The sequence below is a fragment of the Haliotis rubra genome, unplaced genomic scaffold (genome assembly GCF_003918875.1).
Source record: "Haliotis rubra isolate DU_JTF1 unplaced genomic scaffold, ASM391887v1 Scf125, whole genome shotgun sequence".
Taxonomy (NCBI): domain Eukaryota; kingdom Metazoa; phylum Mollusca; class Gastropoda; order Lepetellida; family Haliotidae; genus Haliotis; species Haliotis rubra.
In genome coordinates, this window is record NW_025765170.1 from 547,599 (window position 1) to 575,504 (window position 27,906).

Genomic DNA, 27,906 nt, shown 5'->3' on the forward strand with positions numbered 1-27,906 from the left:
AAATATTGAAATCCGTCTACAGTGATGGCCCTGTATTCACAAAAGCAATTAAATAGCAATGAACGATATAACATATGCATTTCATTAATGGTATGTAGTTTCGTTCTCATATTCAAAGACTTATCTACCAAAATTGTTCAAATTTTGCTGAATTTTTAACACATTGATAAATCAATATTTCTCAAAAGTGTAACCATGGTAACTAGATTACAAACAAACCACAGCGTTGTGCTCATATTCAAGAATTGGAGAATATTTTCCTGAAATCTTAAAGACAACATTGTTGAATTAAAATTTCTCAAAAGTGTAACCATGGTAACCAGATTACAAATAAATCAGTTTTTTCCTCATATTCAAAAAATGATTCTTCCAAATATTGTGCTGAAATTTCTAAGACAACATTGATGATTAAAATTTCTCAAAACTGTAACCATGGTAACCAGATCACAAATGAATCGCAAAATGTCCACAACTGCTGAAGTTCCATTGTATATGATAAAATGTTATCAATATAAGTTTAACATTGAATCATGTATTCTTCTGTAAATACAGGCCAGGACTTTAAACACAGCAGTAGCACCTGTTGGCATTGATGTATCTAGAAGCAGGGTCAATATAGGTGGTTTATGTGAGGTCAGTAATGTTGTACATTCTAAAAATGGACCAAGGACGGGTCATCTTGCTCGGAAAACATGTAACACAGGTCTTTCACTGAAATGTTTGCATTTTCTTGAAATAAATATTCAGTCAGTATAGGATTCTTTAAAAATATCTCTTATCTATAATCCATTAAAATGATCAAGATGGGTGGTTGGCCTCATGAAGGGAGGTTTTCAAGTAATAGTTATAGTGGTATAAACATGCTTTAGGTAGCGCCAGAAAACAACAACTGTTTCCCAAATCATCAAAGGGGTTTGATACTACAAAGAAGAAAAAAGAAATATGCACACACCAGTATACATGTGTTTTACATTCAAAATCAATAATTTCACGGATTATATATGGTTTTAACTGTGTGGCTACGGACAATAAGTATAACAGAAATATATAAAGGGTTAAGACCATCACAGGGTGAATGTAACATGCTAAAGTTATGCCTAGAATTTCTAGATTTTGAATACATCGACATTTGATATCAGCAAATACTGAGTCATTTAAATCATATGATTTATATTTCTGTATTGAGCAACTTTATTAGAAAGACATTAAATAGCATTCCGCAAAGTTTATAATTACCGTACTTTGTCTCAGGTCACCTGTAACTCTGTTAGCTCTCAGGGGAAGTTCTCCTGCTTCCATGTTTGCAATAATTTATACCAAAGGCTGCAGCTAATTTATAATGCAAGCAAGTTCAAATTAAGATGACAGGCTGGGGTTAATTTCTACCATGTGATGCATAATTTAAACATCCAAATAGTAAAGTTTAAAATCAATAATTTACTTTATCATTTCATTAGAATTTGAGATGAAAATCTTTTAAACTTTAGCATAAAACATTGTATGATCTAATCATTTTTAATAAAACATGGTCCATTAAACATTAAATAAATAAACTGAAGCTTGCACTATTTGAGTGTTTTACAGAATGAAACAGTATGCTCTTCTAAGATTGTTGCTAGGTAATAGTCACTGACGAGCCAAAGGAGACAGAAAGTAGTATGAACGGTATATCACAAGTCATTCCATCTGTCAGCATTGTGAAAGGACCTTGATACCAGACACTTGTTTGGGTTGATGACAAAGTGTGGAGCTGCTTAGCTGTACACGGCGTTCCTACGTAGCTACAAATGCATCCTGCTTGAACAAGGGAGGCTCTGGGAGATGGGGCTGACATCTACGTAGGGGAAGGACATTGATCTGCAACATAAACACAGCAATCAGTCCCCCTTATATAAACACAAAGGCTGGTTTTGTCATGACAAAATGCAGAAAAATTCCAAAGATGATGCTGCCTGTGACAAAAGCAGTATCACAGTTGAAACAATTTTCTTAGTCTGTCTCACGGTGGGGTTAAAGCATTCGCTCGTCACGCTGAAGACCCAGGTTCGATTTCCCACATGAGTACAATGTGTGAAGCCCATTTCTGGTGTCCCCCGCCGTGATATTGCTGGAATGTTGCTAAAAGTGGCATAAAACTAAACTCACTCACTCACTAGTCTGTCTCACAGTCATTGAACAGTAATACTTTCCCAACTGCCCCGCCCTTTCTGTGATGATGCAGCCTTAAATGAAGTAAATCTAGATTTTTCCAAAGGTTCTGAATCACCAACCTCAATGGCTTCTTTTCGATGTAAATGGTAGGGATATTATGATTCACCAATGCACCGGTGCATCACCGGCAAGCTTTGCATGATACACAATTCATTTGTTTTATTATCGATTCAGATTTTGACGTATATAGATCATTATCTTGATGTTGCACCAATGTCTTATTAAAAAGAACATTACTTTTTATAACCAATTTGGCCCTATGACGACTACGAGACCGCCCTATTTTGGCCTAAGATAATAAAATCTTTCGCCAAATATGATTGGAAAAGGCAAGACCATGGTAGCGGCCATAACCAATCAGAAACATCGAAAAGCATGTCGACGCCTTGATACCAAAAGAAGCATCATGGATTTTGCTGAAGGCGAGTTTTAGAAACTGCCTGGGAAATTTAAGTCTCCTGTTTGGAAATATGTTTAGTTTCCAGTATACTATGAAGCTGGGGTCCGCAAAGTTTGCAGTCAAATAAATATGTGTGATATGTAAAGCCCATATTTCGTATATCGGAAATACATGAACACACATTTGAAACATCATCACTCCTCCGCAACGCTCAAGTGGAAGCAAAGCAACAACTCGACCCCAGTCATAATGAAAGCCTGTAAGAGCTCTGTATCAGGACAGAGTGCTTTGAGTGCATTTGCCAAGTTGAATTCTGAACGTCATCAAGTTATCACTGAGAAACTTATGACTGTGAGACAGACTAGTACCTAGGGTACATCATGTTAAAGGTCAAAACTTTTAAGAAAAGGAAGAGTAATGGATATCAACTTCTTGTTAGGAATAACACAACGTTTTGGAGTATATGCTTGCTCCTTCATCAAGTCATGAATATTCACACCGCCTCCCTGGTGTAGTGGTTAGAGCGTCCGCCCCGGAGAGCGGAAGGTCGCAGGTTCGATCCCCGACCGCGTCTTACCAAAAGACGTTAAAATATGGTACTTGTTGGTCCCTGCCTGGCACTCGGCATTAATGGGTACAACAAGGACTGGTCGGCTCAGAGTCAGTATAATGTGTCTGAGTGGGGTATTCATGCTTCACTGTGGCATGGTATCTCAGTGGGCTAGCACTATAAAACCAGCTTAAGTCTGGGCTAGTACAAGCAGCCGCACATACACATACACACGAATGCACGTCGTCATATGAGCGAAATATTCTCAAGCACGACGTAAAACCAAATTTCACCTAACCTCACCTCTATGTAAAAAGAAGACTGGCTTCATTTAGGGAGCAGCAGATAGTTTCTGTCCTTTCTAATGACATGACTTACTCACCACTTTCCATCTTGAACTGGTTTCTCCTCTTTCTTCTCCTGTTTATCTCCGGATTCAGCATCAGCAGACACAGCAGGTTTCTCAGGCTCGACAGCCTGAACACAGAGATGGTGAATGTTAGCAAAGTGTAGGTCTACCACCAGGAATAATAACGTGTATAAACTATACTTGATGATCTGACATTGGGAAAGTGAATGTTGTTTGGAGCTCCACTTATTCCAGTTACTACATGTCAGTAAACCAGTCATCCTTGTGACTAAACTGAAACCATAAGCAACAAGCTATCCCATTGGATACTGTGACTCACATTCAGCCAATCACAGGGCATGACCTCATCAACACTGCAGTCAACATGAGATACAGGGACATATTCTGATTCCGAGGTTCCGTTCATGAAACCCAAGGTCAGTATGTGCTTTCAACTTCACACCTACCCATCAGTAAAAGCATAAATGCGTCTTCTCAAAATTTTGAAGACACAGACTTGACACACAAGTCGATGACAATGAAGGGAGGTAACATCATTATACAAGCAGGATTCTTGAAGTCCTTGAAAGTTGGAAGAACATGAATTTATGACACATTTTATGGATATCAACTTCTTTCAATTCCTTATCACCATGTTTCAGAGCTAAAAATATTTCAGAACGAGGTCTGAAATGTTGTTATAAAGAACATAAAGAAGTTGTTATCCATAAAAAGCGTCATGTATTCACCAGGATTCTTACTTTAGGTTTTGGCTCAGCTGTGGGATCCAGGAGAACCTTGCCCACATTCTTCCGGTCCTGCATCTTCTGCATGGCATCACACACCTGCAGTCACAGTGCAATACGTAGAATTATACTTAAATTAATTCTATCTTAAAGGCAATAACAAATATTATTACACTCATGCTGAAGACAATTTGGAAACCTCGTTACATTGTCAATGTTTAATAATGATGAACCTGCCTAATGACATTGACAAAATGTACACACCATTGTTGAAATATTGACCGTGGTCTGATAAGGAGTTAAATATAAGGACAATGCCTGCAGAATAAAACAGATAGTACACATGTTAAGGCTTTCACAGAGGTCACCTGTATTTAACTGACAAAAGAACCAATAAATAAGAAGAGGCTCTATGCTTCAGTCTCATTTTTGCACTCACTCACTCACTCATTGGAATACCCCTGAATTTTAGAAAATATATAATATGAAAGTCCCAATCAAAACAAAAATATATTCTTTCTATGGCAAAAATATTAGCATTGGCCTCTTGTATCAATAGAACTCATAATGTGTATAAGGTAAATGATTTTCTTAAGAATCTAAGATGGCCTAGAAGGTGCACATTTCATTGCTATTGAACAACATTTCTCATTATAAAAATGTTCAAACAGCTGTGTCCAACTGAGAATAATGTCAACAGACTAAAAAGGGAACACAATCACACATAAAGGCTCCAGAATCGTTCAAATTCTAAGGCACAGACTGATAAAAAAAATTTCCAGGAATCTCTCAAGACTCCATCTTTTAAGACAGTCTCTTCAAATATTTATGGAATCAGGCATTCATTGCATAATGGAAAAATTCTAGTTTTAATGAGCAAATGTATACTATTAGAACAGTGAATTAAGTCAGATGGGGTTGCCCAGTTCACCCAGCCTCCTAACCAACCACTCACAGACTCATCTCCTTCCACCGAGCCTCCTAACCAACCACTCACAGACACATCTCCGTCCACTCAGCCTCCTAACCAACCACTCACAGACTCATCTCCTTCCACCCAGCCTCCTAAAAAAAACACTCACAGACTCATCTCCATCCACCCAGCCTCCGAACCAACCACTCACAGACTCATCTCCGTCCACCCAGCCTCCTAACCAACCACTCACAGACTCATCTCCGTCCACCCAGCCTCCTAACCAACCACTCACAGACTCATCTCCGTCCACCCAGCCTCCTAACCAACCACTCACAGACTCATCTCCGTCCACCCAGCCTCCTAACCAACCACTCACAGACTCATCTCCGTCCACCCAGCATCCTAACCAGCCACTCACAGATTGATCTCTCATTCACTCATTCCTCTCCCTATACTCACATCCTCGAAGGCCCACACTGAGTCGATGGTGGGGTTGATCTTGCCAGCACTGTACATCTTGAACAGCTTCTCAATCACCTCACGGACATAGCCATGTTGGCCTTGGTTGAACAAGAGCCGCCTCAACTGGAAGCCTCCTATCACCTTGTTCTCGTCAAACAGCTTGATGGGGTTCACCTTGTCCACTTGCCACCACTGACGCGCACCAACAAATGGATGACATCAGTTTAACATTCAAAATATGAAATGATGACCTTTAACGAAGACAGATGTTTTAATTCTACTTTAAACCAAATCTAGGACAAATGAAGTACTATAATCTATTTCTAACTTCAAGAAAATCTAGATGATTCTTGACAAATGAAGGCTTATCCGCTATTTTTACTTCAAGCAAAGATTATTGATCTTTGCCCAATGGAGTACAATCATCTACTTCCACCATCGAGCAAATATAAATGCAGGGCTCCAGATAAATTTTCAACATCAGGAGTAGGTACTCCTTACTGTTTCAATACAGGAGTACTGGAAAACCTTAAGAGTACATTTAGAGTACTTAATGGAATTTAATGGAGTATCAGTAATCTTGTGTTTCGTTTCATATATGCACAACAATATTGCTACTCTTGTGTAAACAGGTCAATAAACAATAAAACAATATTTTTTTTCAGATAAATACGTCTGTAAATGATTCTAAGACCATACACCATTGCTGTAGTGCGTATCTGCTACGTTTTCTAAATTATTTCCTACCGTATCGTGCATATTTTATATCCGTGCATACGCCGATATGGCTCTTATCTGGAGCCCTGTAAATGATTCCATTTCTGATCCTTGGCAAACTAGAAAGGTGTTTGTATCACATGCAGATACATGTACAAAAGCAGCCCATCCCAAACATTTACTGGGTGCCCAGAAACCTTCACACCAGAAAGATGTATCATGAGCTATTCTCACTGTACCAAACCAGGTGACTGAGGACGTGAATCGAGGGAAGAACAGTGAAATATGGGGTAACAATCATAAGATATATACTCATGGAAATGAATAAGGGAACACATGAAAGTACAAGTGTCTTTTATTCGTTTCCAGGTTTCTTCACAAGGTATGTATTGCACTGTGGGTGAAATTCTGGAAATAAATATAGGAACACTTAACTTTCATGTGTATTCATTTCCATTAGTATATATGTACTCACTTCACTTCCTAGAATACACGGGCTGTGGGGTAGCCTTGTGGTTTAAGCATTCGGTCGTCACGCCGAAGAGACGGTTTCGATTCCCCACATGGGTACAATGTGTGAAACCCATTTCTGGTGTCCCCCGCCATGATATTGCTGGAATATTGCTAAAAGCGGCATAAAACTAAACTCACTCACTACTAGAATACACAAAGCCTTTCAGAATATATATTTGGGATTACCCCTTCCTTAAAAAGTACAGATTCTGGTACTTTTTGGAGTGTGTGTTCGAATCCTGAATGGGACTCAACTTCCAAGTACTAGAATCTGTGCTGAGAAAGTAAAATCCAAAATATAACATATGTTGAAATTAGATGCCCAGAAATATCCTACTTACAGATTTTGCAAAGCTGAAGAAGCTTTTTGTTTCACCAGTTACTATGTTAGATGAACCTGAAACAAAAACATATTTCAGATTAAAAACAACAGCAACAATATACATTCAGATTATAAACAGCAACAGTATATATGAGGAAAACTTGGAACCTAAGCTTGTTGTACAAGTTGTTTGGCAGCAGGTAAATGAGTGAATGAGTGAGTTGAGTTTTACCCCGCACTCAGCAATATTCCAGCTATATGGCGGCGGTCTGTAAATAATGGAGTCTGGACCAGACAATCCAGTGATCAACAGCATGAGCATCGATCTGCGCAATTGGGAACAGATGACATGTGTCAACCAAGTCCGCGAGTCTGACCACCCAATCCCATTAGTCGCCTCTTACGACAAGCATGGGTTACTGAAGACCAATATTCTAACCCAGACCTTCACTGGTCGCAGCAGGTAATGAAGTTGGTAGTCAGGCTTGGTGACAGTTTGTCATAAAAGTCCATGGAATGTTCATCATAACATCAGTCACTGGTTTGTCTGATCCAATTACTTAGAGACTGCAGTTAAAGTTACAATTTTGTGTATGCAACGTTTTAGCATGATATCCTATTATTACAGTAAATATATATAACTATTGCAACAGGTTTGTAACTATTCACATACTAATGCATTATTAGTAGCCTAGCGGAACACTCCAGCCATCATTGCTAATTAATCCTATCAGCCATGTATATTTGTTCTGCCTCATGCACAGTCGGCTTCTTCCTATATTACTGCACTATTACCAGTATCCATTGTTGTTTGTAATCCCTTTCATGCATACCTTAATTTTGTCTTAATTAATCCCTGTTAGATGTTTCATAAATCTGTCCTGTGTTTTAGTACTTCTATCTTGCTTGACAACGGTATAAGAATCTATACCGAAATGTCGCATCATAATATAATAAAGAAGTTGTCATTAATAAAGCATCATACCTTTCTTACTATTGCAAAAATTAAAAAGCCCAAACCTGCAACACTTGTACTTTTATACTACTTAAATTTTGAGAAGGAAATTCTTAGCATCCTTGTGGTATAGTACAATACTTGATACTGTTGTGGACTATAGGGAACCTATTTTCAACAGACTAAATTATACATTTCAGTATCTTAGTACCCTCTTATTCCTGTAACAGTATGAAATACCCTACCATTTGTTGAACAGTATAACAATGGTAATATGGCCACTTATATAGCGCTGAACTCCACACCGCAGGGTCATGCTCCAAGCTCACACAACATGCTGGACATTATAGCCCTGGGTAACCCAAGCTCTCTGAGGTGCTAGAAGATTAATTGTCATATGACTTATACCACTGGGTACCCATTTTCTACTGAACTCACTTGCCTAAGGTGAGATCACATAGGTGCTTCGTTGTGGGGCAGGACAGTAGTCCTAGAAAGTCTCAGGAGTCAAACTGCCAAACACAGTCACCAATCCGAGGACTCTCCGTGACTGATGTTGCTTAACTTCAACTGATTTGTGACCTGAGCTCTATGCACAGGACCACACACCATCAGTATAGCTGAACAGTACACATGCAGTACATATTGAACTCACCGCCTCCGTGGTGTAGTGGTTAGAGCGTCCGCCTGGAGAGCGGAAGGTCGCGGGTTCGATCCCCGACCGCGTCATACCAAAAGACGTTAAAACATGGTACTGGCGTTCTGCATTAATGGGTACAACAAGGACTGGTAGGCTCGGAGTCAGTATAATGTGTCTGAGTGGGGTATTCATGCTTCACTGCGGCATGATATCTCAGTGGGCTAGCACTATAAAACCAGCTTAAGTCTGGGCTAGTACAAGCAGCCGCACATACACATACACACGCAGTACATATTGAACTCACCATACAACAGGTACTTTCCCATTGGTTTAAGGAGCGTGATGCCTTTGTTGGTGTCATCTCCACACATGCAGTCCAGGACAATGTCCACCCCCTCGGCAGTCACCCTGCAAGCAAACTCACACAGTGTACACTTTTATAACAATAAAATTCAAAGTAACAAATTACGCTGTAACAAATTTGTTTTGACATCCCAATTAGCTCTAGCTATTAAGTTGACAAAAAGCTAATAAAGCATAGGGGTAAAGGTAGCCCTCTGGTCACAGAAAATTTGGTGGAGAGAGTTGTGTCCCTTGGTTGGGGCAGAAACTGCAGAACGTGTGTTAGCATCAAGGTATTTCTCCACTAATGATCCTAGGTATCCATGGGTTTCACCTGGATTATATCCATGACTTGGCTTATCAGTCACATTAAGCAGACATGTCGTGATGTAACTTACAATTGTCTAAAGCAACATCTAACTCTCACTCACTGATTAATGATAATAGATAATTTTGAAGAGGACCTAATCACAATAAAATCTGACTTGAGTTCTTGCTAATGGTAAGCAAAGACCAGAGGTCATCCCTTACAGGTCATGGAAGAGTGAACTTACATGAACGGCCAATCAATTTACAAACAATATGTTGACACTAGTCAGTCAGAGAGCTGTTCAGAACTGCCGAGTTCTTTTCCTGGCTTTATTGCTTTGAAAAATGTTTTGAAAAGTTTACAATTCAAAATTTGAAAACAAACAAAAGAACATTCTGACTTGTCTCATTGAATGACAGTACTTCCAAAGTGCTATACTCTTCTGTTAGAATGTTTACGAGACATACAATGACTTTGACAGAATCAGTTAGTTACACAGCCCATAATTGTTGTTCAAGATACTCTGTGTTGTCCTTTTTGAGGCTTCATGTACACATTCGGACAGCAACTTTCAGCCATGCTCTGATTGGTCTTACTGGTCGGGGGGCGGTGGGGTCGCCCAGTGGACTAAAGCATTCGCTCATCATGCCAAAAACCTGAGTTCGATTCCCCGCATGGGTACAATGTGTGAAGCCCATTTCTGGTGTAAACTGCCATGATATTGCTGGAATATTGCTAAAAGTGGCATAAAACCATACTCACTCACTCACTTACTGGTCGGTGACTTGACCTGCAATGGGATGTCCTCAGATCGTTGTTTACTGAGAATTAAGATCAGATTTTAACGAGGTTGGAAAAGTTCCATGGCTTACTTTCTGATTTCTTGAGCATAGTCGACATTGTGGTCAAAGATATGGGAGACGTTAGCCTTGACGGCTTCGTGTTTGTTGGAGGACGCTGTACCAAACACTGTCACATCCTCCACCGTCTTACACAGCTGCGTGATTGCAGTACCCTGTAACACACACATATAGACACATGACTAGTAGGTACATAAAGGTAACTTGATTCCTCTGTTATCTTCTACCACAATGCATAAGCATGATTCACTATCTTAAATTTATGAATTTTCAAAGATTGTAAATCTGTTATCAAATTTCGGCCAGGCAACTGCTTTAACAATCCCTCAATACAGATTGAAGAAATCATCCCTCTGTTAGTTGTCAATATATAAATTATATAAAACAAAATATAAAGTTATATGTCAACATTTTAAATACAAGGAAATATCCTAAAATGTGATTCTTACCGAAACAAAGTTTCAACAATTGTTCACTATTAAACACCTTCATGCACACTGAAAGCCGGTTCAACAAGTATTCATCATAAACTTGTGTAAGTGTGGGCCTGGTGGACCACTTGTCAGTTAAAATAACATCCATTCCAAAATTCTCATTGGTCACCATTGAAAAACCTATCCTAGTAAATACACTGAATCAATTGGAGCTATTCATTCACATCTTCCACTGAAAAAAGTAACTCACATTTCTGTATTTGCATATTCTGATCAATGGCAGGTTTTGGTGGCAATCTTCACAAAATACAACCATTTATTTTCTAAATCATTGTCAAATGACATTCCCTTAGTTCGAAGATGGACGAAAAGTCTTCTTTCCAGTGGCACATTAAAATTGGAAACAGCACACCTAAATATCTTTGTGAATTCCCTGTGTTACACATGAAATATAAGATACATCTGCTTGGTGGAACTGGTAAAGTTATAAGTCAATATAATTTGAGTGTATAGTCAGCAGTCATTATCCTTTTTGGCTCAGTCAGTAGAAACATCTTAAAGATTTGGTTAGCAAATTTGAGAGGTGTCATAAAAAAATTTATTTGGTAAGCAATGTTATACTCTTGGCATTTTGAAATTTAGAAAAAGAACCTCATGAACATGTACATTTGCTTTGTCATTATTGATGGAGACAAATATGTGAAGATTTGGCTGCATGTTTTAGTATGGATAATGGACGCCTGACTGAAGCATAGGCCATTATGCAGACTGACTTGACTTTCAGAAAAGGCCATAACACAGACTGACTTGACTTTCAGAAAAGGCCATAACACAGACTGACTTGACTTTCAGAAAAGGCCACAACACTGGCTGACTTGACTTTCAGCCAAGGCCATAACATAGACAGACTTGATTTTCAATCAGACGAGCCAAATAGGCTATAATGCTGTCTGACTAGACTTTCAGCCATGGCCATCATATAGACTGACTTGACTTTCAGCCAAGGCCATACAACTGTCTGACTTGACTTTCAGTCAGATGAGCCAAAAATGTCACCCAAGCAGCAACCAACACAACAACTTACCACGCCTCCCCCTACAGAATGCACCAGCAGGGACTGGCCCTTCCTCAGGTTGGCCATGTCAAACAGAAGGATATAGGCTGTCACGTAGTTCATTGGAAGCGCAGCACCGTCCTGGAAGCTCATGTTATCAGGCATTTTGAACACATGGTTTGCGTTGACACTCACAAGCTCTGCCCATGCATTGTAGTTGGTGAAGCCAATCACACGGTCCCCGACCTGTAAAAAATATACATTATAAGTAAATATACATACATAGACTCACTGAGTATGACCATCCCATCCAATCCATGTTGTCTAACTAAAGGCAGTTTTCTGGGGAACCCTTTATATACTCAACAAAAGAAGTTAAGGACCACCCAAATATTCAATATTTAAGTATTGTATGGATCATAATATGAACTACTAAATACTTTGATACTGAAAATTTGGGTGGTCCTTAACTTTCTTTGTTGAGCATAAATTCAAGATCTCCCTTGGGTATTTGTAGGGTATTATGAGGTGAGAAGCAAAAGCGGAAACATGTAACGGCGTGAAATATGAAAAACGTGTAGTAGCAGACATAACGTAAATTTTAGTTGAAATTACATAAGCTTGGTTGTATGCAATTGGAAGTGGAAGTGAGCTTAATCAAGAGTATTTGGTTGTGGACAGAATAAAAACAATGATTGATCATGAGGGGGAAAACAAGTTTCATGGATGGACAACTTCTTTATTGCAAGTCATGATGGTGTTAGCATCTAAACCAAAACATTGCACGTATTGCAATAATTAACTTGTCAAATCCATAAAACTTCTTCGTCACACCAACTTCTAAATGCCCCTTACAGAATAACGATTGGCAAGTCAGCAAGATGAATGAAATTGGTCATGCAGCTTATAAAAAACATTAAGCAAACTATTGCCAAAATACAGAGCAATGTTCCGGTAACACTGTGACACTTGGTAGAACATGGTAAAAATTGATAGTTGGTACATTCATTTCCTGGGGTAATTATCAACAGCTGACATCTGCCCATGTGTAAAAGGATGAGTGAGTGAGTGAGTGAGTGAGTGAGAGAGTGAGAGAGAGAGTGAGTGAGTGAGTGAGTGAGTGAGTGAGTGAGTGAGTGAGTGAGTGAGTGAGTGAGTGAGTGAGTGAGTGAGTGAGTATTGTTTTACGCCACTTTTAGCAATATTCCAGCAATATCATTGTGGGGGACACCAGAAATGTTCTTCGTACATTATACCCTTGTGAGGAATCCATCCCAGGTCTTTGGTGTGGTGAGCGAACATTTTAACCACCAGGCTACCCCTGTGTATTTTAATAAAATAATATCATATCATTTATATCATGTTGCATATTATTGTGGGCAAAGTTCCTCCCCTGTTTAAATTGTTGTGGGCAAAGTTCCTGTGGGCAATGTCCCGTACACCGGCTACCCCAAAGCCCCTTTTGTGAAATGTTAGAATAATGAGTGAGTGAGTCAGGTTAGTTTAACACCGCTTTTTGGCAATATTCCAGCAATATCACGGCGGGTGACACCAGACATGGGCTTTACACATTGTACCCATGTGGGGAATCAAACCTGGGTCTTCAGTGTGACAAGCGAACGCTTTAACCACTAGGCTACCCCACCGCCCTGTTAAAAATAAGTTTAGTGAGTGAGTTTAGTTTTACACCACACTCAGCAATACTCCAGCTATATGGCGTTGCGGGCTTTGTAAATAATCGATTCTGGACCATACAAACCAGTGATCATTAGCATGAGCAATGATCTACACAACTGGGAACCGATGATACGTGTCAACCAAGTCAGCACGCCTGACCACCCGATCCCGTTAGTCGCCTCTTACAACAAGTAGGGTTACTGAAGATCAGATCTAGCCCTGGGCCCTTATTCTCGAAACATTCGTAGCCCTACGAATTCTTAACTTTGGTCGCAGCCAATGTGTTAAGAATGGGCTTAAGAAGTTTGTAGGGCTACGAACGTTTCGAGAATAGCTAGCCTGATCTTCACAGGTCCATTGTCATAATAACTGACACTGTCAACAAGGTCAAAACAGGCCAACTAATATATTTTGTTGTTTCACAGAATATACTGAAGACATCAATTGCTGGCTTGTTACTGTAGTCCGAAAATGTTCCATAATTACCATCGCCGCCATAGAGTAGGAATATTGCTGAGTGCGGCGTAAAACTAAACTCACTCACTCCATTTGTCATTAAGAATAAGGAAAAAACAGTGTGGATAGTCGACATATGTGGCTTCTCTTCACGAAATGAAAGATACCAGAAAAATATGTACAACAAAAAGGTGTAGCAGAATAACAAATTTGTTTGGTTTTTAAATTGCATTCAGCGGTCTTAAATCAACGATAAAGGACTGCAAAATTGAAAACAGAGTAGCTTATCTTCTAAATCATTAATTTTTTCTCTCACCTGAATATTGCTACATTCTGATTAAAAATTCTTTTTTCATGAACTATAATCAATCCATTGATTTCTTCTCTAACCAAAATATCGCTACTGTTCACACATTCATACACAGGAATCTGTACGTCATTAGTGTGTCTGTTTGCTATTAGCCTGTAATTGCTGTGTCTACAAACAGCTAGGTAGCCACATCCAACAGTTGATGACTTCTGCAGATCATAAAACAGATATATGACAATCTGGTGCTATCACATCAACCTGGCAGCCACAGGTGTCTGGGGCAGGTGGTGAGTCACTGTGAGTCCAACATGTATTAAGGTTGGCCTGTTTCCAATACAGGCCTTGCAACATAAGGATAACAGAGTGAGTGAGGTGTGTGTTAGTTTTGGGATTTGGATAAAATCGCATAATTGATGATTGGTTCATTACAACCCATCAATCATCAAAAATAATTGGTTAGCGTCATTTATCAAATTCTCCTGTTATGTTTGTTAATGCACAAAAGTTTTTGTGTTGTTTTTTTGTGCAAATTGCACAAAATGCATTTTGCAAATTTCACATCTCTAAAGGATTACTAGTATATTAGGAACATAAATTTCCTGGAGTCTTTAAGATAAATTCAATCATGATTTGGAACAAGCTTGTAGTGGTTATGAAATGTAAATGTAATGACACAGAAAAAAATAACTTGTGAAAAATATTGTTAATGCAAACAAGTGTTCCAAAATTGTTTGTGGTTGATTATGAGAAAATATAATCGATTGCTTGGTCGCTTAGTCACTGCAACCAATGTTCTATTATTTTAATTAATCGGACCAACACTAGTGAGTGAGTGAGTGAGTTAAAATTTATTGTCACATCTGCAATATTTCAGCCATATCGTACGAGAACAAATAATTTTATACATAGTAATTAATGGTAAATTGTAAAAACCTGTCAACGAAGGACAGTAAAATAACTAGATTATCACAGACTCGAATTTAAAACTAGTAATTAGATCTAAAACAGTTTAACTATAGATGACAAAACAATATAAAAACAGGCTATATATTGCCAACTGAAGGTAGATCACCATATTAGGGAGCATGGGCACTTGCAGTACATTTGCTTCCTGCATGGACCCTAGCTGGATTTAGGGTGACCTAGGCGGTCGCCCGGGTTCAATTCCCACATGGCTATAATGTGTGAAGCCCATTTCTGGTGTCCCCCACCATGATATTGCTGGAATATTGCTAAAAGCAACGTGAAACTAAACTCACTCATTCACTCTTTCTGTATCATCATGACTTGGTCAAGTGTGGGCCACACTGCGCGGAAAGTCCACATACACACTATTATAGTAAAAATAACTGGGTGGCAATTGTCCTGCTCCCACATATGTGAACCACAACAAGATGTTGATATGTTCCAAATGTATCCAAATGATACAGCATCTTAGAACCTGACATGTAAGACAAGGCCTAAACACAACCTCGACTCCCCAACCCCGCCCCACTAATACAATCAGTCCCTAGAATAAAAAAATAAAGAAATGAGAAGTCACGTCCTGGCAGGTATGCCTGAGGGATTTCCAGGGATTCTTTCCCCATCCAATACCCCCCTCAATCTTTCAGGTTGCATCCCTGCTACAATTAACCCATTTGTTTTAGCCTTGTTAAAATTAATGCATTAATGCATTATCAAGAGCATGAGAAAGAACATCTGTACACGGTCAATTCTACCTACAACATGCCATATGAGAAACAGTGGTATCAATCCATCGATAATCTTCATATAATTGGCTCTGTCAGATCATGACTAAGACACTGCATGATGCTGCCTGACCAAAGCCATACATACAGCATTCGAAATTAACGTCGGGCCTGAGGCCTGAAGCAGACTAAAAACCACTCGGACCCACAGCTTTTGTTTTCTGCAGGTCCTTATGGCCGACAGCTTTTTCATCCCCAACAACTAAGGGTATTATTTCCATATTAAAATATAGGGCCTTAACATTCTGATCATGACCCACAACTTGCTATGGTTCTGGGTCCTTAGGGCCTGCAGCTTTTCAGGGCTAAGGGCAAACACTGCATACATATCTTGCCTAACAGTACAGAGAGATGTGATAACAGTCGTATTATACTGAATAGGTGCTAAATGGGGATATTGTGAGACAGAGGCACCATGCGCTATTGATTTTGAAAGTTTTGTCACAGTGACCACAAACAGCGGCCATTAAACCACCCTAATGGCTCATCTAGCATCTGACCACATACTGAGACTATGTCTGGATACAGTGTATGAAATAAGGCCCGTCCGACCGCCCGAGACGGGCTAGATATCTGACGGACGGTCTAGATTTACACCTAGCCAGTCCGATGGTCTGGTAATTATTTTAGATGTTCTATACATATGATTCAATTCACCATATCTTGCTTGGTATCTGGTCTGGTTAAATCTATTTTTTGCTGGTAACATTTTGAAGTTACCAGCCCTGATGTCTGGCTGGGTTTTTGGCTTATTTCATACACTGCTGGATACGAAATAACATATCTGGGGTGTCATGTCCACCTCAGGCATTAACAGCTGGAGGTGTAGTAGGATGAAATGTCAAATGCAGAGATGTGTTTGTCAGTGAGCGAAGTGTTAGGAGCTGGAGGAAATAATATAATCAGTTTTCTATGCAAATCAGCTGGTTGTAATCATTCAATATTTTTGTTATATTTCGTCAAGTCTACTGCATCCTCTGTCAAAAATGTTTTAAAACATGCAGAGTGTACATAATAATATGGTACGTATATGTTATATTTTTCAGAAGTTTGACTGACATTAAGTCCTGGCTTTGCTTCCCCGTTTGCAAAAGAAAGCTCTATCCATGCCTGTGCAGCAATACATTTAATTGCAATACAATACATATATGTATGCATGTCATTGTATCCCAGTTGCATAGCTCAATGCTCATGATGTCAATCACAGGATTGCTTGGTCGGTCCTGACTTGATTACTTACAGACCACTGCTACACATTGCTGAGTGTGGTGTTAAACCAGGAACAAACAACAGGTACCGGTACTATACACAATGATGCAGGAACACTTAACTGGAACACAGTATTTCCTAGCAAGGCATAAGAAGCATATATCTTTATGTGTCATAATTAGTATCGGGATGCATGAAGAGATAAACACATCGGTTATTGACTGATAAGTGAGTGAGTGAGTTACCATTTTAAGTCACATCGGCAATATTTCAGCCATATCGAGACTTGACTGATAAGAGTGAGTGAGTGAGTATAGTCTTACGCCGCTTTTAGCAACATCCCAGCAATATCACAGCGGGGCACAACAGAAATGGGCTTTACACATTGTACCCATTGTATCGAACATTGGTATTCGGCGTGACGAGCGAACGCTTTAACCACTAAGCTACCCCACCGCCCTGACTGATAAGAACACAACCATGTTTAAGACGTTATATAAACCAACATTAGACAGGTTAGGATACATGACATCAACCTCACATATCACAATACCAGTCAGACAGTCTGATATTAGTGCAATCTAGCACTGCATTTTGATGCAGAGTGTTTTTTTTTAAGTTACTTGTAATAAGTACTGCTGGTTATCCCTCACCAGATGCAGATCGATAATCGGAACACAGTAATTGATCAATAATCGATTTTAATCATGAACCCCACCACAAACTGATTTGGGCAATAATGGGACACAATCGTAACATTGTGCAAACGAAACAGGCACTGATTAATACTACAGGATACTTCCTGTTGAGACACGCACGCGAGTCTGTTGTTTACATTGCAGTTTTAATGAGTCAGGAAACTGCATTAGTTGTTTGTCTTGATTTAACAAACTTTCTAAAGTTTAATTTGATGTTTCACTTTTTATGAATATCGACTAGTCTCCCAAGCCCATTGATAACTGCTGATGCAAGTGAGACCGATCCATTCAAACAATCGCTGCTGCACTAGCATTAAGTATGGCGATCATTAATTACGTTTTTCAGTTTCCTCAGTGGCCAAGCCAACAAGATGTTGCTGTGATCAGCGAGTGTGTGTTCTACTCAAATTACTGCTCAAGTTAGGCATTTTCTAAGTCAGACGTCTGATCAGCAGCCTGAGGAGACGTCCTGTAAGTGTCATCTGTGAGAGGGGTGGGCATGTCAGATACTGACCCCAGTCGGGGTACACAACCCCAATGCTATAGTCAGGTTGCAGTGAAAACGTACAAATGAATTTCACTTTAAACAAAAAAGTAAATCAAATTAAGTGAAATTAAGATTGCGAATCCTCATCATTTTACCTTGCCAAATGAACATTTAAATCTCAGAATTTTATTCAACTTAGGATAAAAGTTGTTTAACAAACGATCATAGATTCAAATCGCTATTATTGGTTTGTATTACAAGGGGGTAAGCGCAGTAGATGAAACAGTGAAACAAATGCACGTGCGGTACATGATGAGCGTTAACTTAGACCAGCCCTACTTGTTCTCGGTGTTTCATCTAGTGTGCATGAAATTTTTACTTTCATCGACTGTTTGACTTGGAAATGTAAGATTCTTTTTTCTAGCAATGGCTTCCCATGAGAAAGCATCAGGTGTAAATGTCTCCTTAACAAGCATCAACCAATAAATCTGGTACTTTCTGTATTTTGCACTGCGCATTTATCAACAGAAGTCAATTACTAAACTATCAATAGTCACACATACTATCGATGCATCGATAGTTTTTCGTTTCTACCATCAATTAATTGCTATCGGAGGCTCAACAGTTGCAATCCATCGATAGTTTGATGCATCGTTACAGCCCTAGTTCTCACCTTGAATCCAGTTGTGTTTTCACCAACCCCCTCGACGATACCGGAGCACTCAAACCCCATGGTGATTGGTGTCTTTGGGGGAGTGTCGATAACACCTTGCCGCACCATCAGATCAGGAAAGTTCATACCACTGTAAAACAAGAAAAACATTCAATTACAATGTCACCACATTGTAATGCTGATTCTATTTTGATAAAGTGTAAAATGTCTGTTATAATTCTTTTAAAAAATATCATCTGATAGGCCTAAAAAGAAGAACAGTTTTCAGAAAATATACATGTTCATGAGCAAAGGGAGTTAAGCGACTGTAAAAGACCACTTTCCACCCTTGCTGAGCTTAAATTGAATTTCTTGGCTGCATTGTAGATCCACTCGTGGATATTGTGGGTTGTCTTCCCCTATGCCTCTACAACTGACCAATCAAGTTGCACCTATCATTGACTTCAAACACATTGCAAGTACCCACTCCAGTCAAGTTGATCTCACGAGATCCCAGGTTTTATGCATCAAATTCTTTGGCACTTGTTTAAAAACATGAAAAGATTTGGAAAATATCTGTTGCTGCACTGTTGACAGTACACATGCTATGCAAATCCTACCATTGACCAAAATTTGCATGTTAGTTTGCAAACTGGATGTCAGTTTCAACAGGTAGTTTTGACTATGCATAGACTTAACATAACTAAAAACATTCCAGTCTAGTTTGCCAAGGGTGGAATCTGAAATTCTATGGTCATTTAACACCCCTGCCTCGAGAAGATAAAGAATACATGTATCATAATTGATTCAAGTATTAAAGATTTAAGATGTAATATTATCAGATATGTACCCATCAATTATCATTATATTCAGAACATGCATTGTAAGAGGGAACATAGACTTTTACTTTTTGTATGGGTTCTTAGTAGGCCTGGGATGGGTTACTCGAGTACCTGAGTCAGGTAAATAATTTTCACTACCCAGGTCCTGAAAAAACTACCCTAACCCATTTCATCATGTGAAACAGATATTCTGATACACTATTGAACTGAAATAATTAACTGAACTTTATATTGAATTTATCTTTCAAAAGCAGAAAAGAGCACAACAAAAATACTCATTCCATATAAGACAATAGGTGTATTTGCATGTTATACCTTCAAGTGTGTTTTGTTATCAGATTAGCCACCCCTCCCACCCCAAAAAATAAATAAATTTTTTTTTTTAAAAAAATGTGTTTACGGTTTCCTGACCAACCCCATCACAATTCTCGATCCTAACCTTTTTTTTCTGTTATTTTTGGCAACATTTTGCTATTCCAACAGTATGTACTCCCCAATGTTGACCATTTGTGAAGCTCACTTATTCTTGTTTTTCATAAATGTCGAATTAAGTAAGTGTTGTTGCTTCAGTTATTAAAATTGTTAACTGGTTTCCCCTCTTTTCTTTCAAAACGGGTCCCTGATATTACATAAATATGTCAATTTATGAAAATGAGTGCATTTTAAAAAAAAAATGTAAGAAGAAATAAAGATAAACCCTACCTACCAACCCTGTTTTATAATTTCACATGCCTAGTTTATTTGCCTCAAATCCTACCATTGAAGACAAAAATGCCACCATATTCAAAGCTCAGTACCAAATTTGCTATTGAACTGGATGCTTGGGAGAGTGTTTTAGAGACATGCCAATAAAATGTACCAAACACTTTGTTTTTCATTGTGTTAGTAAGAATTAACCCTAAACAGAACAGGACAGGTGCAGATCCAGAGGGGAAGAGCATTACCCCCTAATCTTTGGACTTCATGATTTATGTGCACCCCCTTCTCCAAAAGCCTGGATCCGCCCCTGCTGGAATGGGTACCAGGTGGACCCAAACTTTCCTTCCATTCCAGCACCAGTTCTATGAAACTTGCTAGTTGGGAATATATGCCAGAGCTTGTAAAGCCATATAGTGTTAGCAATAATACCACTGGTTATACATGCATTATATAACATAGTTATTCACACATATTGTATGCAGTTATGAGTCTATTAGTTGAAAATTTAATATGTATCTCTCATTCTATGTCCAGTTTGGGAAAAAACAGAGAATATATCATCATGATATGAATCGTAATATCACTGATTCAAAATAACCAAGATATTGTTAAAAATTCTGAAAATGGAATTATTATCAGGATATAGTTTTTTGCCACGTCACATCTGGTGAAAGTTAATAACATGGAATAATACCCAGAGTTTAACATGAGTAGGTAAAGTGGCATTGATTGTGAGCTTTGTAATACTATAGGTCTGACTCACAGAATATTCATGAGTAGCTTTTATTGAAAACACCATAACACAGTCTGTCGTCCAAGAGGAAGTGGGGTAGCCTAGTGGTTAAAGCGTTCGCTCATCTTGACAAAGACCTGGGTTTGATTCCCCACAAGGGTACAATGTGTGAAGCCCATTTCTGGTGTCCCTCGCCGTGATGTTGCCAGAATATTGCTAAAAGCGGCATAAAACTTAACTCCCTCACTCACTGTCTTCCAAGAGGACACATTTAATATGAGTCCTACTCAAGTCTAGTATCATTTGGCAAGTCTAGAATCGCTTAGGGCTGGGACGATACACTACGTCATATCGCGATATTTTACCTGCGATACGATACGTATCACGATACATACACCTTGAAAAAATGACACCGTATCAAGATTTAAAATGATTTATTTCAAGGTATTTGTGTTTAACAATAACACTATTGTAATAAACAAACAAGTAACTTCATCATACTTGCGTATTTTTCTCTAAATAAGTACTGTAACATGTTTAAGATAATACTGTTTTGAAAAAAAGTTGTGTATCGTTTTGTATCGATACACCAGTCCACGATACGATAGCTGTATCAAACTTAAATGTACCGCGATGCATCGATGCATCGGTGAATCGTCCCAGTCCTAGTCTAGATTGCTTCAGTTGTGACCTGAAATTGAGGACTGTGCTGGGCTCCTTCAAAGAAGCTAGAAAAACATTAATCTCAAATTTAGGTTACAAAGTTTTAGAGTTTTATGAAGGACATAACTCAAAGTTAGAGACAGGATCTATATTCTCATGTGCATATAAGTAGAATGTTTTGACAAAACAATCAATCATCACACCTGCAAAGAATACATACAGCATTGACATACTTCATCATCTACAGTAGGCATGGCTTCGATGAGATAAAAGCGTTTGAAGACACTTGTGAGATCATCAGTGAGTGAGCGGGTTTAGTTTTACACCTCTTTTAGCAATATTACAGCAATATCATGACGGGGAACACCAGAAATGGGCTTCACACATTGTAGGTACCCATGTGGGGAATGGAACCCCGGTCTTCAGCATGACGAGCATACACTTTAACCACTAGGCTACCCCACGGTCCTGAGATCATCAGTTACCACAATCACTTATCACCCTGCAACTGAAGCTGGTTACCTGCACTTACCAGCTGAAAAACATAACATCCTCTGAGTAACTGTGTCTTCCACTAAAGGATCAAAACTGATACACAGACCACAGATTTTCAGCTTTTATTGGCTTCTGTTGATATATTTGATACCATAAAACACTTATTTGTAATTATAGTTTTTACACATTTCTGTTTTCTAACAAAGTGAGTGAGTGGGTGAATTGGGTTTTACGCCGCTTTTAGCAATATTCCAGCAATATCACGGCGGGGGACACCAGAAATGGGCTTCACACATTGTGCCTATGTGGGGAATCGAACCTGGGCCTTCGGCGTGACAAGCGAATGCTTTAACCACTAGACTACCCCACCGCCCCTTTCTAATAAAACTTAATCTTGTTATGCATAGTCAACTGAGCTTTTAACAAAAAGGTTGTGGTGGGGTGGCCTAGTGGATAAAGCGTTCGCTCGGCACACCATAAACCCGGGTTTGAATCCCCACATGGGCAAAATGCACAAAGCCCATTTTTCTGGTGTTTCCCGCAGTGATATTGCTAAAAGTGGCGTAAAACTAAACTCATTCACTCACTCACTTTAACCAAGTTATACAGAAAATATTCATGAAAACAAATCCAACTTACTCGGACATCAAATCTGTATGACAGACTTTCTACTACTACTTAAAATATATGGCTTTAGAGATAACTTCTTTGAGAAATACACTAGAAGTTCTGATCAAAGTTCTTGTCTTCTTTTTCATTATAATAGATATATTTTACAGAATGATGTCATCACTGTGATATGATCTTATATTTGCAGCATGCTTTTTCACAAGGTTTAGACAGACCAAACAGCCTCACACAGTCATGCCGTGTCACGTCAGTTTGTTTTAGTTGTTTAATGCACTTACAATCCCAACAGCATCAAAGTGAACATTACTATATTGAAGCAGACTTTCAACATGTGAGTACATACTCAATGGCTGAAAACCTAATCTGGAGGTCATAGTCCTGGGCCTAGATTTTCGAAGCTCTCTTAAGATAGTCGTAAGTTACTGTTAATGTATGGCACTTACGACTATCTTAGCGCTAAGAGAGCTTCGAAAATCCACAAAGCATTCGTAGCACTACAACATTCATAAGCTTATGGTAAACTATAGAGTTACGACTGGTCGTAACTTTACGAACGCTTTGTGGATTGGGACCCTGTGTTTATTGATTAATTTAACACCTTGAAGTTAGTATGTTTTATAATGATACTTCCTGTGACAATAAGGTGCAAATCAAATAACACCTGCTTATTTTCACATTTTCATGCCAAGTGAGGTTTATTCCCATGCAAAGTTGTTGTTGATAACGCTCCACTGCACGGCCTGTGAGGAAGTAGATCAGCTAATGCTGAATCTATTTCTGCTCTTGCTTCACTGGTTTTGTGAGGATAGTCATGTGACAGTCATGGGAATCTGACTCATGGACAAAAACACTTTCACAATTTTCCACTCTGACAGCTCTGTATGGTGTGGTGATTCAACCAGAACAGGCCATCTTTGTCAAGGTCATACATTGTGTAAACAGGACCTTTTTTGCATTCTCAAACAACAGTCATATTCATATATAATCTACACCTTATAAAACCTCTCCCACTCTCTCTCTTTAGTGGTGATCCGATTAATTGAAATAACTACATGCTTTTTCTTTATTTTTTTGTGCATTAACAAACAAATCCAGGAAAATTTGATAAATGACGCTAACCAATTATTTTCGATGATTGGTTGGTTGTAATGAACCAATCATCAATTATGAGATTTTAACCAATTCCCAACACTATCTCTCTCTCTCTCTCTCTCTCTCTCTCTGCATGTATGGGTGTGTGTATGTACATGCATGTGCGTATTAGTAGGGAGTATGTACTCCCATTTGTCAGACACCTTACATCATAATACATGTTAGCTGCAAACTCATAAAAAATCAACTTGTGACAAGAGTATTATGAAAGGATGACAATATATGGACGAACACATCTTTATTACAGTGAGAGAGTGTTCATCCATAATATACTGTCATCATTCCTTAGTACTCCAACTTCTAAATGCCTCTCAAACAATTTAAGAGTATTATGCTCATCCCACCATTTTCAAAATCCTGCATCCACCTCTTAGCATTCTAACTTAGCATTAGGATTTATCTCCAACACAAGAAGTGCATTTTAGAGCTTATCTTTTCATATAATGCTCCTTCACAGAAGAATACATAGATATGAAGAATAATGAGTTGCCTTCAAGAAGGGTTTTATCAAGTACACCATGATGCATGGTGTAGACATTTTCAACAGTACAGGTATGGTGCTGACATACCACTGAATCTTAATTGGAGAGAAACCAGGATTTTAACCCATGTTCATCAGATCCTTGCAGAACCATGGGACACAACTCTGAACATTGCGTTGCAGTGTGCTAGAACACTGGAAGTGTAAGGAATCACATCACAAATGTGCATCTCAGTTTGATACAGGAGCTGACCTTGGATGATACAATTTCTGGCCCAATATGGTTAACTAAAGGCCAGCTTTTGCTGTAAAGATAATTTAATAACCAGTATATTCTCTTATACAAAAGTATGACTGTTAAAGATTTATTTTCATATGTGAGGTGAGGTGAGATTGGGTTTAATGTCGTGCTTGAGAATATTTCGCTCACATGACGCCGTGCATGCGTGTGTATGTGTATGTGCGGCTGCTTGTACTAGCCCAGACTTAAGCTGGTTTTATAGTGCTAGCCCACTGAGATACCATGCCGCAGTGAAGCATGAATACCCCACTCAGACACATTATACTGACTCCGAGCCGACCAGTCCGTGTTGTACCCATTAATGCCGAGCGCCAGGCAGGGACCAAGTACCATATTTTAACGTCTTTTGGTATGTACTTTCCATAAAATTATCAATCTTCGTGTTTCAAATTAGGTACGTTCAAGCATATTGTTGACTGTTAGAGCACAGAATCAATAGCAGGTATCTACATGTTCTGTTCGTCATACAGAAACATGTCGCAAGCTGACTCAAATCTACCTATAAAATTTCACAGTGTATGACTGAAAGTGAAAAAATAGTGACAAATAAATTTTCAAAATTGCACTGAGTAGTCCTTGTTTTTTGTTTATTTTTGTTTCACACTGCACTGTACAGTATTCCAGCTACATGAAGGTCTGTAGATAATCATGTCTGGACCCGGCGGTGGGGTAGCCTAGTGGTAAAAGCGTTCGCTCGTCACGCTTAAGACCCAGGTTCGATTCCCCACATGGGACAATATGTGAAGCCCATTTCTGGTGTCCCCCGCCGTGATATTACTGGAATATTGCTCAGAGCAGCGTAAAACTGAAGTCACTCATGTCTGGACCAGGCAAACCTGTGATGGAAGTTATGAGCAACAATTCCCACCATCAAGGGACAATGACAACCTCTGTGAACAACGTCACTGAGTCTACTATATGATCCATTTAGTTGCCTCATGTGACAAGCACAGGTTGCTAGAGACCAATTCAAACCTAGAATTAGTTATTGTGAACATTCTGTTTCTAATTAACCTCTGTGTTTCATATATTATTTTATCATGTGTATGACAGAAATTGCAACATGGCCACTAAGGTGAAGGTCAATATTCAAAGCTGCAATTGTCCTTTGTATGATCTAATAATGTCAACTTGAATATTGACTTTATGAAACAACTGTTTCAAACAATCAATATACACACGTTTATCCTTCAAACGATTTGCTTCTATTTAAATATGAAAAACCAAACACTAGATGATAAGCTCTTTGAAAATTCATTATGAAACTTGTAAATTTGTAAAAAGATGAATGGATATGCTACATTCAACTTGTACAGTCTGCAGATTATTACATATTTTCTGTGTATCAAATATCAGGTGTTTTAGCTTACATGAACACAAATTTAATACATTCGGTTCTCGATTTCAAGTGACAGCTGTCAAGAGAACCCCTACAGTCGGCTACTTGTTTACATCCAAAAGGCTGAATAAGCAAATCATGTAGATGTTTTAATGAAATTCTGGCAAATGGCAGTCTGCCATAATTAATTCTTTGCATATGCAGATTCATTACCCATCTCTTTAACAACTCATCTTCAAGAAATTCCCAAAATGTTAAGCATTTCCACAACATTAGATACAATATGTTCCAAACGCTTCCCATCTGATGATAATCAATGCAAAGCAATGCTTACCATGCCCTCACTCTGATCAGCAGTTCCCCATCCGCGGCGGTCATTTCGGGTTTTTGCTGGACTTTCAGCATTTTCAACCCACCAAATCCCGTTAGAACGACGCTTTTCACCACTTTCGCGGGAGGGGCAGAAGCGTCTCCATCAGGCTTGGCCTCAGCGGCAGGTTCAACGGTTGGTGCTTGTGTCTCCGCCATTCTGAAACGATCTATCCTGTTCCGTTCGGTCTCTGCGAATGCTGTATTGCAAGGTCACTGTGGTATTAATTATGATGATTTTATTTCCAAGGTAACGGTGTTTGGCGTAGGAAGGTTGTAGGTGGACAAGACGAAGTCACCGATCGTTGCGACGAATCTCTCTATCTGTCGTCTGCTACGGTTTGTCGGTCTTGTGAGAACGGGTGACAGTTAACGACTGTGAGTGCGAGCGCAAGTTATCATCGATTGGTTTTAAAACTTGCCTGTTCTCATAATAATGTCAGTGCCATTACACCGTCTTATCAAATATACTCAAAGCGCAGATGGATCTCCACCGGCAGAAATATATTGACATGGATGTCGGGTCATATTAGCACGACAGGGAATAAATCAGTTATCACATGACTCGCGGCGTGCTCGACAAATTGCTCGATAGATACACATATGCTTGCCTAAGGGGTTTCGGTGAAAAACAACTTAGCCATGAATAAAGACGGCGTTTGTGTTGTTGTTTTCTCGTTCAGATTTCCCCTGAATTATTCTTTGCTCATGAATACAAGTGGTTATATAAGCAAAGGTACAATGAATATATTTATATGAATAAATAAATAACCCGCGGCTTATATAATATGGACTCAACTCTTGCGTAAGTGTAGAAATGTTAAGTTAAATGCTTTATTTTTTGTTTATAAGCAATAAAGGAAATACTACCATATTTAATAAATCATCTTTCTATACATCATAATAAGAAATTATGTAAAGTGAGTAACTAGAGTCGTGTTTTTATTGCATGTCTGTGAATGTGTTTAGAAGAGTGTCGGGTCGCTCTGACACCAGCTCGATGTGCAGGAAAGCGTAAGTGATGAGAGCGCATAAAAGACAGATAGGGATGTCTGCACACATATCGGTAGGATAATGAAAACATAATTTCGTTTCGAACCAGTGCTTGTAAGTTATGATAACCCTGTTCACTTAGGCAATAAGTGGGTTATTTTGTGTTTCGGTAAGGCACATATGTATGC

At 38.9% G+C, this 27,906-nt stretch overlaps 1 protein-coding gene across 1 annotated transcript; it reads right to left on the reverse strand.

Annotated features, from left to right (window-relative positions):
* On the reverse strand, nucleotides 1-27,316 carry LOC124266353 (synaptic vesicle membrane protein VAT-1 homolog-like). The gene is made up of 10 exons (XM_046701158.1): nucleotides 26,691-27,316; nucleotides 19,043-19,172; nucleotides 11,812-12,027; nucleotides 10,306-10,448; nucleotides 9,086-9,189; nucleotides 7,206-7,261; nucleotides 5,632-5,826; nucleotides 4,272-4,355; nucleotides 3,544-3,638; nucleotides 1-1,857 (listed from the first exon to the last, which is right to left on the reverse strand). Coding segments are annotated over exons 1-10 (1,218 nt in total). The 5' UTR covers nucleotides 26,885-27,316; the 3' UTR covers nucleotides 1-1,856.
* Between the last annotated feature and the right edge of the window lie 590 nt (nucleotides 27,317-27,906).

Bases quoted from the DNA above. Each gene is read 5' to 3' on its own strand.
- LOC124266353 (XM_046701158.1), bottom strand. From the start codon at position 26,884: ATGGCGGAGACACAAGCACCAACCGTTGAACCTGCCGCTGAGGCCAAG. The intron at 4,356-5,631 runs GTGAGTATAGGG...CTGTGACTGCAG, and splicing joins CAGTGTGGGCCTTCGAGGAT to GTGTGTGATGCCATGCAGAA. The intron at 3,639-4,271 runs GTAAGAATCCTG...CTCTGTGTTCAG, and splicing joins CAGCTGAGCCAAAACCTAAA to GCTGTCGAGCCTGAGAAACC.